The sequence below is a fragment of the Saccostrea echinata genome, unplaced genomic scaffold (genome assembly GCF_033153115.1).
Source record: "Saccostrea echinata isolate AGI-Se365-2 ecotype Australia unplaced genomic scaffold, CSIRO_AGI_Sech_v1 ptg000018l, whole genome shotgun sequence".
Taxonomy (NCBI): domain Eukaryota; kingdom Metazoa; phylum Mollusca; class Bivalvia; order Ostreida; family Ostreidae; genus Saccostrea; species Saccostrea echinata.
This window is the reverse complement of record NW_026889767.1, coordinates 834,988-849,402: the sequence shown is the minus strand read 5'-3', so window position 1 is coordinate 849,402 and position 14,415 is coordinate 834,988. Positions and strand designations below refer to the sequence as shown.

General features: G+C 32.9%; 2 protein-coding genes across 2 annotated transcripts; both read right to left on the bottom strand.

The window, feature by feature from the left end:
• Nucleotides 1–7,387: 7,387 nt before the first annotated feature.
• LOC133189423 (C-type lectin domain family 6 member A-like) lies at nucleotides 7,388–8,850 on the bottom strand. The gene is made up of 4 exons (XM_061324795.1): nucleotides 8,499–8,850; nucleotides 8,167–8,246; nucleotides 7,745–7,841; nucleotides 7,388–7,395 (listed from the first exon to the last, which is right to left on the bottom strand). Exons 1-4 carry the CDS (start codon nucleotides 8,848–8,850, stop codon nucleotides 7,388–7,390), a joined length of 537 nt encoding a protein of 178 aa, XP_061180779.1.
• Nucleotides 8,851–12,714: 3,864 nt separating this feature from the next.
• On the bottom strand, nucleotides 12,715–13,944 carry LOC133189485 (uncharacterized). The gene has a single exon (XM_061324849.1). It carries the CDS (start codon nucleotides 13,295–13,297, stop codon nucleotides 12,752–12,754), a length of 546 nt encoding a protein of 181 aa, XP_061180833.1. The 5' UTR covers nucleotides 13,298–13,944; the 3' UTR covers nucleotides 12,715–12,751.
• Nucleotides 13,945–14,415: the final 471 nt, after the last annotated feature.

Below are 14,415 nucleotides of genomic sequence, written 5' to 3'. Positions count from 1 at the left end.
TAATTATGTACAATATCTATGAAAATCTTTTCTACTTTTTGATATCACATCCATTGTGAGAGATCATTAAGCTTGAACCCAGTTGAGACCCCATCCTATACTGCAAGTGACCATCATTTGAACAAACTTTGATATCCACTAATTAGTTTACCTGTTACACTAAAAAGGCAATTCATAAAGGTCCTTCTCTATACAGAACAGATTGCGAAGTCTCCAGAGTGCTTATATATAATTAGTGTCATTCAGTTTGATGATATTAAAATAGTAAATGGCGCATTAGTTAGAGCATTTGCTCTGGAGTCGCGGTTTAAGGAGTTGATCATTACGTCGCTGGTTCGAATCCACTGCACTTCGGATGGGACTGTTTAAACCCTTGTCGCAGTAGCTGCCGGTACGAAAAAGATCCCCCCCCCCCATTGCTCAAAGGCCTTAAGTGCCGAGCACAGGTCTGAATTTGCAGCCCTCCACCGGTTAGTGGTGGCATCCCAATTTGAGTGAAAAATTTCGAAGGGGTGTTAAACAACAAAAACAAATACAGTAGACAGTATTACATGATTGTACACTCCCCTCTACAAAATGGAATCAAACAGAAAAGTGGCATATTCCGTATATAAATTATATTTTAACTACCGTAGACGTACATTGTACGTTTTTCATTTAAGACATATAATGGCTATCAAAGAAATCTGCGTAATTTTCTATTTACAGACTCTGCGGAATTATGACCCCGTGGAAAAGGTACGTTTGTAGTGTACCTTCAATTAGTAACTATCAGGAAGGATTTAAAGAGTCTCAATAAGAAATTTTTTTATCACAGATCAATATAGATTGATTGATAGATAGACGCACTGATGATACGTGAACATTCATCTACATATATATACATTGTCCTACATTGTCCTGTGTCCATGTCCATTATCTCATAATTGAACATCAATTTAGAATTTTAATGTTAAATCAAATGTATTGATGACCAAATGTAATATTTACGTTCATATGGGAAATATCATAATGTCCGGACCAATTTATAGATATTGTTGATGATGGTCCGGAACTATAAGCAAAACTTTCTGCTCTCACCAAGGCAAATGTATCATCCGTATTACAGTTGTTATTGACAATTAATTGCTAATAATTCCTACTATCACAAAATTTACAATAAGTATAATATATTAGAACTTGGATGGTTTTCAAAGACATATTGACTATAGTTATAATCAACTATAGTTAACTATCATAATAATTTTCTATCGTATCAATTTACTGCAATAAATAAAGGTTCTTGAATAGTAAATCAAAGTATTTTTATTATGAATTTCAAATTGTTATATTTTATTTTCTCTTATTCTAACATGCAAGTTTCTTATATTGCAAGGGAATATCACTTGTATATTCACAAATTATTTTCAAATTTTGCTACATTGGTATGCAATTAAGAAATGTTAAGGTTCCAATCTTAAACAAAATTGTAGGATAAAGTTTCATTGTTAATAAAATAAAATGCAATGGAGAAGTACAATATGTACATACACGTACTATGTGGGAAATTTTTGTTGTATACAGGATCCATGCCCAATCATCCCACTCCATGCAGACGCTTCCTCTGAGGGAGGTACATGAAAGATGATATAATGGGTACTACTTTCACATAAACCGGTCATTAGATCTATCAGCTTTGTTACAACGCACTTTGAAAAATTACGCACTTTGAAAAAATTTTTCAAAGTGCGTTAATTTTGGGACCACGTTAACGCACTTTGGAAAATTTAATTTTTTTTTCAATATCGAATAAGTGCGTTAATATCGACCATATTAACGCACTTTGAAAAAAAAATGTGCACGGCTCGGTCAACATTCTTGCAAATTTTAGGTACAATAAATAATTATTTGAACCTGATTTAATACTTTTTCAGTGATGATGTCACTTCAGAATCTGAGATACAGACGTTTTAAAGATTTTTAGGGGTTGATTTCTTCCCAACAGTTCTCGTAAATTTTATAAAAGGGAAATGGGACTGTTTGAAATGATTGTTTAATAGCATAATTTCGTTACTTTTTATTTTAATCCAGTCTGTAAGAGGTTCGATGGATGTGACTTAAAGGGAAAAAGGAGCAATTATGATTTTTCTCTACCATGAAAATTCTCTCTCTCTCTCTCTCTCTCTCTCTCTCTCTCTATATATATATATATATTAGGAATGTCAACGAGTACCCGCTTAACCGGGTATTCGATCGAACGTCCGAGTATCGAATACTAAAAATGGTACTCGGTTACACGGAAGTGTATTTTTTTCTTATTTCAAAGTACATATTTTTATCAATAACTTAAATATACATACGGTAATTGGCGCGTCGTCATCTACACCTGTAAAACACCCGTTATCGCCTGTTGCCATGGCGTAGGAACCGGGGGGGGGGGTCGTGCCCCCCCCCCCCCAATAATTTTGCCGATATATAGATTACTATAGTAAACATAGATATTATATTGCGTGTGCTCCCTCAATAAAAACGTCTGATGACCTTTCCTTTTTTTTTTCTTTTTTTGCTTGTCAGGAATTTTTTGGTAGTGCCCCCTCAACTGTCAATTGAAAAATGTTTGGCTGTGCCCCCCCGCCCCCCCCCCCAAAAAAAAAAAACAAAAAAAAAACTGAAATTGCTTCCTACGGGCCTGGTGGCTGTGTATATACAGTAATTAGTGATCAATCACCTGGTACACAGCTGTTCTCACCTATTGTGGTCCTTAATTTCTGAATGGCTTCAATGATTGTTTTCAGTGAACATAGTTAAAGTATGGTCTATAATCTTCAAATCGTTTTTAAATTATTAATTGATATACGGTAGCGAAATCGGATATGCATTAGAAATGCCGCTACTCACTTCAAAATGGAAGAAATATTTAGAAACAACTAGAGTTTAAAAAAAATGTTGAAAGACAGTTTGCGTAGTAAGTTTAGTGTATACGGGGGAAACAACCAACATATGAAATGATATTAGACTAGCGATCCCAACAACGTCCGTTCCTTCCCTTTCGCTAGTCTAATCACCACAAACCTGCGCAACAGATTGTCCTCCTTTTGTGTCGATGAAATAGATCCTAAACAAAACTGTAAACCATTTGCAATTTTTGATGTATTAATTGTGTCGTTTGTTTTTATTTCGTAAGTAAATTTAGTACGAAAAACTCATTCCCCTTTGACTCAATTGTTTATATACATTTATAAACGTGATAAAACAACTTTGGGGGTTAACAGAGCTTAACCGGGCTTAAGAAAATTAACACACTTGTATGTATTTTCATTTTTACCGAGTACCCGGGTACTCGATCGGAAAAACGTCCGAGTAACCGATTATCAAAACATGACCGATTTGACATGCCTAATATATATATTAATATATCATATTCATGTGAACATACGCTAGACTGATTAATTTAATACTAATAAAATAAAACATTAGTCAAAATATTCATTCGACTGGAAGTTTTACAACTTCCGAAAAAGCATTTTCTATAAGTCAAGGTAGCATTTGACATCGATCCCGATGCAAATTATGTCACTTCCGTTTCGCACAGGAAAAACTAACACACACACTAACACACATAATCGCGTTACTATATCCCCTCAACCGTTGCGAGGGAATAATAATGTTGTCGATTACTAAAATTTAAGTCCAAAATTTTTGTTTTATACACATTTTTTTCAAAGTGCGTTAAGTGTGTACATGGTAAAAAATTATGATGTACACTCTTAACGCACTTTGAAAAAAAATTTCAAAGTGCGTTGATTTGGTCCCAAATTCAACGCACTTTGAAATTTTTTTTCAAAGTGCGTTGATTTTGTCCCAAAATTAACGCACTTTGAAAAAAAAATTTCAAAGTGCGTAATTTTTTCAAAGTGCGTTGCCACACAGTTTGTACTGCTGAACATATACATGTATATGATAAAGAGTTTACATATATTTTGTGTTTATATGGTATAAACACTTTGTATATAGTGATAATTTTTAAAACACGCACACAAACACACACACATACAAAACAAACAAACAAAAAACCCATTAATTTCAAAATTTCTTGCCCTCTTGAAGTGGTTGAAATATTACTCCTTTTCACAGATAAATGCATAATTGTTATAACAATGTCGATCATTCCAAACTCCATTTCGACAAATTTGGCCACAATGTTCTTTTTTATATTTGTTATTAGGCTCACCCTTGCGCCAATTTGAAAACGTTAAATTTGAGTGGCGATTCCACGTATAAATCCCCTCGCTGTCGATATCTGTTGCTCCAATCCAACAATTGCAACAGTCCCACCAATCAGTGCATTCGACTACAAAACATAAACAAATACATATGTGATCCCTGAACAGCATCACTCAACCGAGTAACTTTAATATCAATCATTCTGAATCCTAGATCAGAATACAGCTGTAATTGATGCACCAAATGGGTGCTGTTATGATACATATACTATTCCAAGTCTTGCAGTGCTAAGAAATATGCATCTCTATAGCTTACAACATGGTAATATTACTCTGTTAAGTGGATGATACAGTAAACGAACTAATAAGTAATTTAACGTACAAAATTTGGAGATGTCTAAATATAAAGTTATCTTTTTTGAGTTCTTGAGGAGGGATATTTTTTATTTTTCCGAAATATTTACAGATACATGTAAGTACATGTACATGTATTAATCACCTTACCCCTGAGGATGTTTGCATATAATTGTCTTTATTTATTAAATGTATTGGTATCTATATTATGGCCTAGTATTATGGCTGCATACTGACTTCCGTTTCGGGCTATCATTTGCATAAATCAAATATACATTTTATACAGTTTCTTATTAACCAGTCTGAGAACTTGTCACTTTATTGTTTAAGTTCAAAATATGTCAAAATATTCTTCGTAGTATTTCTAGGAAAACTTTAAGGTTCGCCCCATCTAAAAACCCATGAAATTTGCATTAAAACTATACGGGGAATTATCATTCTAGGTTTGGTTTCAGTTTGGCTGAGACGCATTTGGAAATGTGATATCTTATTTTTAGCTCACTTGAGCTGAAGGCTCAAATGAGCTTTTCTGATCAAAGAGTGTCCGGCGTCCGTCTGTCGTTCGTCGTTTGTAAACTTTTCGCATTTTCGACTTCTTCTCAAGAACCATTGGATCAATTTCAACCAAACTACCCACAAAGCATCCTTGGGTGTAGGGAATTTAAGTTTGTTCACAAGAAAAGCCACGCCTTCTTTCAAGGGGAGATAATTAAGAAATCGTGAAAATTTTGTTGCATCTTTTAAAAATTTTCTTCTCAAGAACAACTGGGCAAGAAAAGATGAAACGTACGTACATGTGAAAGCTTCATTACATACTCTAGATTCAAGTTTGTTCATATCATAACCCCTGGGGGTAGGGCGGGGCCACAAGAGGGGTTCAAAGTTTATCATAGGAATAAATAGGAAAGGCCTTTAAAATCTTCTTCTCAGAACAGCTAAGCCATTATTAGTCTTATTAATACAAAGTATTCTCAGGTAATGTAGATTCGAGTTAGTTCAAATCATGACCCCTGGGGGTAGGACGGGGCAACAACAGTCCGTCAAAGTTTACCACATAAATATATAGAAATAGCTTTAAAAATCTTCTCAAGAACAGCAAAGCCATTATTAGGCATATTATTATGATACAGAAGTATCCTCAGGTAGTGTAGATTCATGTTTGTTCAAATCATGACCCCTTTTCGGTAGGGCGGGGCAAGACAGTAGGTCAAAGTAGTATATAGGTGTAATGGTTATGAATTATTTGAGTAAAACGCATCGAAAATTTCAAACAGTGGAAAGACCTGGCAACCCTTGGAATGGACGTCGACTAGACAAATGGTATATAAGGGTATATAAGGCAAAGCTTTAGGAAAGGCAGGCATTCAGAAACTATCTGAAGAAGTTCGATGTTGAATCAGCAATAAAGACATTAAGGTATTCAATCCCTAATTGCAACATATTCAATGAACTTGAATAAATAACAGATGTGTAGGTCTTGAATACTCAGTATATTTAGACATAATTCTCATTTATTACTATTAGCATGTAAGGGTGGGATGTGTCCATACACAGACATAATTCTCATTTATTACTATTAGCATGTAAGGGTGGGATGTGTCCATATACATGTATATGACCTTGAATTAACTCCCTCTGTTTTTAATTGATAAAAAATCAATTAAAAAAACTTATTTGGTAAAAAAAAAATCGTTTTCAATTGTCATTCTATTAATTTCTAATGTGTTTTAGAGCTAATGCATCTTTCCATCACAGTATTTATTGATATTCTGATTATTGAATCTTTATTTTAAAAAAAAATTGCTTGTCCCCATAGACTTCAATGCAATCTTTAATTAATTACTTCTTATTTATTTATATTTTTGAAACTTTCTCTAGGTAAATCATATGGAAGCATTCTGAGAGTGTAAATTTAAGTCCCTTCTTCCTTATTCAATAATGAACTGATTTCTGCTTCTTTCTAGCCAATGTGCTCAGGTGCGCGATTTGGCCCATGGGTCTCTTGTTACTCTTATATTAATCATCCTCTTGTGTGAAGCAACGTTAACATGATCCAACATTTTATCTTATCCTTGGATATTCTGTGGCAGGTTTGGATGACATTGGGTCAATGAATCTGAATAAAATAACTCAGAAAACGTGTTCAAGATGACTTAAAGATTTGCCCTTTTTTAGCCGTATAGATCACATAAATATATCATTAACATTCATGTTGAACTTTGAATTGATCAGTTTGATGAAAAACGAAAACATGCTTCTTATAAAAGCATATAAATAAACATCCCAAATGTTCCTTTACGCCTACCATCAAATTGTAATAGGTTAATAGGTATGGTATAACAGGAAAATGCGCCAATAATGGATATATTAGAATTTGTCTTATATGTATATTGTTTTTGTCTCTACAGTGCTGATTTTAAGTCCATTTCATTAAAGCTCAAGTGTTAAAATATGTTTAATCAGGCAAATTTCAATGGAACTACTATCAATCAAGTTTTACTGTACATCAATCACCATAATCTTTGTTTATGTCCCAATTCTATGAACTATACAGTAATATACACTTTTGAAAATAAATAGAGAGGTTTAGCAAACCAACGTGTACGAGTAGGTATAGCAGGACCCCCCCCCCCCCCCGGAAGTCTGTGCATTACGTCATCATTTTTGCTAATGACGAACTTCTACAGGTATCCACTTACCTGTAGATTACCGAGTACATGTAAGTCAAAACTTGTAGTCTATATATCTTTAACTGCTGTTCATTTTTTTTTTTTTTTAAAGTGTGCGTTTTCCTAAAACCTGAAGATTTAATGAAATACTGATATAAAGAACTAAACGTCTATAATTGAAAAATATAATTTTATTGGATGTTGAATACACAACATCTAGATTTTCAAAACAGACTTTGACGGATCAAGATTATAAACGCTCTTTTCATTCTTTTTCTTATAAATATGCCTATGCATATATTTATTTTAAAGGGTGATATGCATATTTAATGTGTTTCCTAATTTTTTTAATATTAAGCACTTTTACATTTAAAAAACTTACAAGTACAGGTTATACTTTGCATAACAAGAAAAATAATGTAAAAGTGTACGTTTAATTCTAACTTGTAGTTTACAAGTACATGTACACATACAAGTGAGCTTGCTTAACTAGAAATACTCTGTAAAAAAGTATATTACCTTCATTCCAAGGAGGAAGAAAAGTTTCCATGATCCATGTATTTTCCTCTGGTGACTCTATCTCAACAAGGTGAGCTCCATATTTTTCACACTGTTCCTTTAATAGTTATGAATCAATCATTTCATATACAGTAAAACACACTTATAACAAATTGCCAGGGACGGAAGATTTTGCTTCGTTATATATAAACCTAATTTGTTATATCCGTTAAGTTTACAATATATTTTAAAACCCAAATGGAATAAAAATAATTTCGCTGTAAACGTCAATTCATTATAAGCGTGTTCGCTATAAGCGTGTTTTACTGTATTTGATGGATGAAATTGCGACAGCCTTTGGGATCTGGATATGAAGACAAAACAATTTTCATTCACAGTTATTTTAAAATAGAATATGAAATAATTGATGAAGAACATTTTACCTTGGCAGTGAACCAGTTATTCTTGGTTTTATTGAAAAAATAACAATGGTGATCAAAAGGTAACCAGCCATCAGGGCAAACTGAAAAAGAGGAGATTTTTGTTTAAAATCTGATTTATTTGAGCGACATTGATATTTAATACCCATCTTCTGAGCCTTTTAGTGACGTTGTCATGTTTATATTTAGCTTTCCTATCACAGGTAGCAATTCTGAGGAAAGGTGTAGGTCATGCAATGCTGTCTGTATTAAAATTTATTTGAAGGTTAAAAATATGTTAAAAAATTAGTTTACTTTTAAAATGTTATTCTTAGATGTTATTTTGAAGCACTTACCGCCATGTACAAGCCAAAATTCCCATCCAACACCAGCAGAAGTCCTTTTTATAGATTTTTCAGTAAGATGACACTTCAAGATTTTACACGAAAGTAACTCTTTATTGTACAAAATTCCTGCACATGCAGATTTTAGCATAAGACATCGCATTGCACATTTTGAACGACTGATGCTTTCGAGAAAGTTTACATAGTACAAAGAGTGCGATGGCAAAGTGTTTTCAAAAGATAAGTGTCTTATTAGTTGTCTGTCGTAGGATAGGGAAAAAGAAAAGTTTCTGAAGACACTAAGGAAGAAACATACAAGGAAACTTAATTCCAACGTTTTCTTACAAAAATGCCGTAAACACATATTTAATATGGTTACTTTCCAGGACATTAACATTGAAGTAGATAAAAACCAAGCACTGTTATCTTTGGTTGCTTTGTACCTTATAAAGAAGAAGAGTCATGAAGTTAAAGTATTCCTTGCAATTCCACTGAAAAGGTAAACATCTACAGTGTACATTCCGTCAATGATTATTAATTGTCATTATTATGGGTTATTAATAATGCATATTCACGTTCATCATATTTAATAAATGCACAAACCGCTAATGTCACTTTGCTTGATTGGGGTGAAGGTTTACATGATTATCATTATTCCTCAATATCAATTATAGCTAATATTAATGAAAGCAACTAAATGGTTGCATTTAAAATGTTCCAATATTTAAAAACGATGTTAATATTCAGGATGAAAATTTACAGAGTTCTTACTTAATTTTAATGTAAGTGACCTACTCTGAAAAAAATGACTTACAATTTATTGCATTAGCCTTTGCACGGGTATCTAAAGACAGCCCCAAAACAAATTAAGGTATGAAGTTTAGGTGCAACATGATAATGAGTCTATATTCTTATTAATGATCAAAGGCATAATGCATGTTTCTTATAATCTTTGTTATAATCAGGACATCACACTGGGCGAGAAAAACATACTGAAAACGAAAGATGAAGTATGAGTGTTTCACTTTACATTCTTCACCAAAATCCAGAATCTATCTATAAACTGTTACTGTGACTTCTACTTGTGTAAGTGACAATTACATAATTTTGTGTCTTTAACCAGTATTCAAACATATTGTAAATTCACATATTTTCCTGGGGTCAAATTTTCGTGGTATGAGTAAAAACTATTGGTTCTTGGGGATTTGATTTCGTGGTTGAAGGATTGTTGAGTTGTTAAATATATGACATTTCACATTTCGTGGTGGACATAAATTCATGGGTCTCTTCATACTTAGAAAAAAAAAAAAAAAAAAAAAAAAAAAAAAAAAAAAAAAAAAACCACGAAAATTAATGGTTTCAGAGTACAGTCTTTATGATGATTTTAAAGATTTACATAGTCACTGTGAAGAGGGAAGGATACTTATATTCCGAGATCTAGATTACTTAGTGAGAATCTGCTTTGAAGTATCGCATGTACTTAATTGATAATATACAGATAAGAAGACAGCTTGGGGAATCTATTTCTCTCAATTGCTATGGCTCATGAAAAAGAACAAATAATCGTTGTCCTTATCCTTTAGAATATACTTTCAACATTTAAATGCAGGAGTTCCAAGAAAACCATTTATTTTATCCCTTAAGATACAGCCGATTTCATTATTTAATAAAAGTAATTGTTAACAATGATTTGAATTTCAAAAGCGTGATAGGAATGTCACTCTTTTTCACAAACAAATGCGATATCGGTATTACAGTTTTGGTCATCCCAGAACCGTTTCGACAAAAGCGGACACAATGTGCTGAGATAAGATTATCTGGCTGATGTGCGTTCCAGTTAGAAAACGTGATATTTCCGGCGGTTCCAAGTAAAAATTCCTTCGTTGTCGATGTCCGTTGCTCCAATCCAACAATCGCAACAATTCCACCAATTGTAACAATCGACTAAGAATCATAAAAAAAACTGTATCATTTTGTGTCTTCATTAATACCACGGGATCATGAAACATCTGAAGCTTAAGTTAAAATTTCCATGTTTTACTGAAATATTTAATAAGAAGTCTAGCAGACCAAAATTAAAATTTCAATATTTTCAATACTGCTTCACAAAAGCGTTATCTGAAAATTTATAGATCAATTTAATTTTTAATTAACTTTTCACATGTGGTTAAACATTTGGCTAAACTCTTAAGTCTGTGTCTGTTTCATGAACATGTTGCCTGATTCAGACTTTAATTGAACTTAAAATGACACAACGTATGGATGCTTTAGAATAAGCATCTGTTTAATGCTGTTGTGATCACGCTAAAACATTTTCTAATCAAAGAAAATTAAAATAGAAAAATCCATCAATATTCATCTTCTTTGACCGACAGGGTAATGCTAAAAATATATTACCTTTTATGGTTAATGTTTGACAATATAATTATGCAATTATCAGACATTAGAAAAAAATCTTACCATCATTTGAAGGTAAAAGGAACGTTTCTAAGATCCAAGCATTTTCTTCAAGAGTTTCTATCTCAACAAGGTGTGCATTATGGTTTTCACAGTGATCCTACAATATTTTTATTCCATCAATTGTTATTGTTTACATTTGTCTCAAAAATAGATACCTTGAACAGGGGAAAAAAAATTGACTCCTGGAAACACCGAAGATGGGACCTGGTGTCTTGCAGGAGAAAACATCCCCTGTTGATGTGAGCCGACTGTATTGTATTGATCAGGTAAATGGAGGAATCCGTAGTCATAACGGTATGAAAACAATGCTGTAACAATTGGTACGGTACGGCCGCAACCTTGTTCTTGACAAACTTGTTTTACACCACAATATATAGACAATAAAATGGAGCACACAGTTCCTTTGAGTATTGGAAAACTTCAACTCCATAGAAAAAGACAATAAACTTCAAACTACGTTGCGTATGTCCTTAATATTAATCTTAAATTCAAGGTAACAAAATTAGATCCGTTAAGTTCATTTATTAACGTATCAGTGTTCAGTGTTCTCGTGAGTAAAAGGGAAAGGCTTATCCGGTCTTCGTTAATTGTTCAAAAGATTTTTTTTCTTAAATTCGGTAAGTATGCATTGGCATACTTTAAAAGATGTCAGATCCAAAATGTAGTTTCAACCTACAATTCCGTAAGATCTCGTATAATGCAACTATCAATTAATGAAGAATAATTAAACAGCAGTTGCATTTTTGTAAATTCAAGTAAATTGAGGGACAGTTATAAGCGTATTTTAAAGGTGTTTCTTTCTGATATTAATATCAATCATCTTAAAATTGTATTGATTGTTTGCAAAAAATTTCATGATTAAAATTTATGGCAAGCTGTCTTTGTTTTTAAAAGAGTTGCGCTTTAATTGTTTAACAATCATGGATCACTGACAAGACACATTAAAATGGCATCAGGTAAGAATTCAATAAGGGGTACATGTACTAGCAGCATGAAAAGAAATGATAAATGCGATCGAGCGTTTGTTATTCTGTATACCATATTGAAAAAATGTGCAGTAAATATTATATTTGAAATCAAATACATTGGATACATATATTTATACTACATAAATGTTAACGATTCAATAATTCTTTGTATAGTGGAGATATAGTAGATTAGATATTGTACAGGCTAGCAGTCTGTTAAAGACCAATAGGAAAAATGACATGAAAAATTAATTTAAATTTCACAAAGTACTCGACAATCGTTCAACTAAAGTCTCCGACTATTCGACTAAGCCGTCCGAGTAAAATTGACATCCCTAATATAAATGTCTCTATATGAACATGTCTATCTATCTATCTATCTATCTATCTATCTATCTATCTATCTATCTATATATATATATATATATATATATATATATATATATATATATATGAGCCAGTGTATGAGAAAAGGGGTCTTATGACATAAAAATCACAAAATCAGATTTTTGCTGATTCTTGTAGAATAAAACGCAAGGAATCAGAATATATAAGTTTTAATAGTATATCTTAATGATAAGTGCTTCATTTTATGGTTACAAAAGAGTGCAAAAATGGCTAAAACGTCATAATCCTGTATTTTGACTTCAAAAACGTCATATATCAACCCCGGTGAAATTACGGTTTTAATGAACAGAGTACTATTTAAAATTGTTTTTCTTTTGCATTAATTCTATTTTTCAAAAAAATGTTTAACAATCAATATTTGTTGTTTGTGAAATAAACAAAATATGGCATTTGTCACATTTTTAATGGAAAATAAATAGCCTAGGTAAGCTATTCTTCAGTCTGGGCTGGAGGGCATAATTCATCTTGACATCTTGGACGTACATACGGTCTGACCTTCTTATAAAGATACTGAGCTCTTTCTCTAGACATTCCGAGGGGTGCAAGTTCCCTAGGAAAATTTCCCGGAATCTGCTGAAGTCCATCTGGTTTTGATATTTTGATTTTTTTCTCGGCCGAATCACTATTTTCTTTTACAAATACAAATCCTGGAAAGTCCACATGAAATCGGAAAGAGTGGTATTTTGAAATACCAGGTAATGAGTTGAAAAAACGGCCCAAAAACTCTTTCCAACCGTAGCATTTCCATGTAGACTCTCTTCCGTTGTCGTAGAGAATACCTTTGTTTGTTGTTGAAGAATGATCAAAAACTCTCTGAAGTTCACTCATACTATCACAGTCTGTGCGACGGAACAGCTTTTTTGCCCTTGCAAAACCTGCGTCAATCAGACATCGTGTATGACCAACTACCTGCATCAGGTAAGTAATTTGATGATGCAAACCAGTAATCACTCGCCATGCAAAGTACGCAATCATTTTGGGCTACGCCGACTTGTACTGGCCATGAATAGCTTTCTTCGTCGAATTACAAGGAAGAAAAATGGGAGGCTCATCATCCCTACCTCTAGGGGCTGCAGGCTGAGGGAGGCCGTGTTCCTCGGCGTAGCCCAAAATGAAATTTACCACTCTCTGTACATCGTCAAAACTGACTGCATGCTTCGGCTTCCTTCCATGATTTCCATGTCGTCTAGGGACGGCCCCATTTGCTGAATAATGTTTCAAGAGATTAGAGAGAGACTTTTTCCCGACATCAAATAAACACTGGAAAGTCGATCTACAAATTTTCACATTTCTAAAACTGTAGTGGTACGAGTTCCGGACTCTTGATCCTTTTCGAGTGACAGATGACCCGGCAATGCTAATAGAACCCATGATGTATAAATCTTTTACATCTTTTTCCATTTCTCTAACATTAAATACATGGTCAAGAATTACGGAATTCTCAAACTTTGAAAAGCAACGCTGACCACATTTACAATTTTGTTTAATGTCATTCAGTTCTGAAGGGGTGTCATTTTCATTTTCACTCTCACAGTCAGACAATTCATTTCCTGATTGAGAGAGAACAAAATTGCGTATTCGGTCTAATCTATTCGGATCAGAGGGTGTATCGTCCTGATCGCTTGTTGAACGATCTTCCTCAAAATCTGAGTGTGAATTGGCAGCTGATTCCAACCCAAAGTGTGTATTGAAAAGATCATCTAGTTCCTAAAAATTAAAACACTATTAAATCTTTGAAATCGACGAAATATAATAAATTACTTGATTTATTTAACGAATCTATCCCCTAAATGTACTTCATGTTCATTTATAATTATTAAATGTATTAGTCCTATATAAATGACATAGAATTAAATTTGAAAGATCCACTTTGATTTTAAATAGTAGAATTTTGCAAAAAATGTATGGTTTTCTTATTATTATAATTTTTTTTTTTTAATTTCTATTCTTTTAATCTTGATTTGTGTTCAACTATTTAAAACTGGAGAAAAGAATATGATTTACTTTTTAATTCGTATATACTCTCTTTCTCTAATTTTATTTATTTATCTTCATTATTATTTTTATTTATTTGATTTTTTGTAGACTTTATC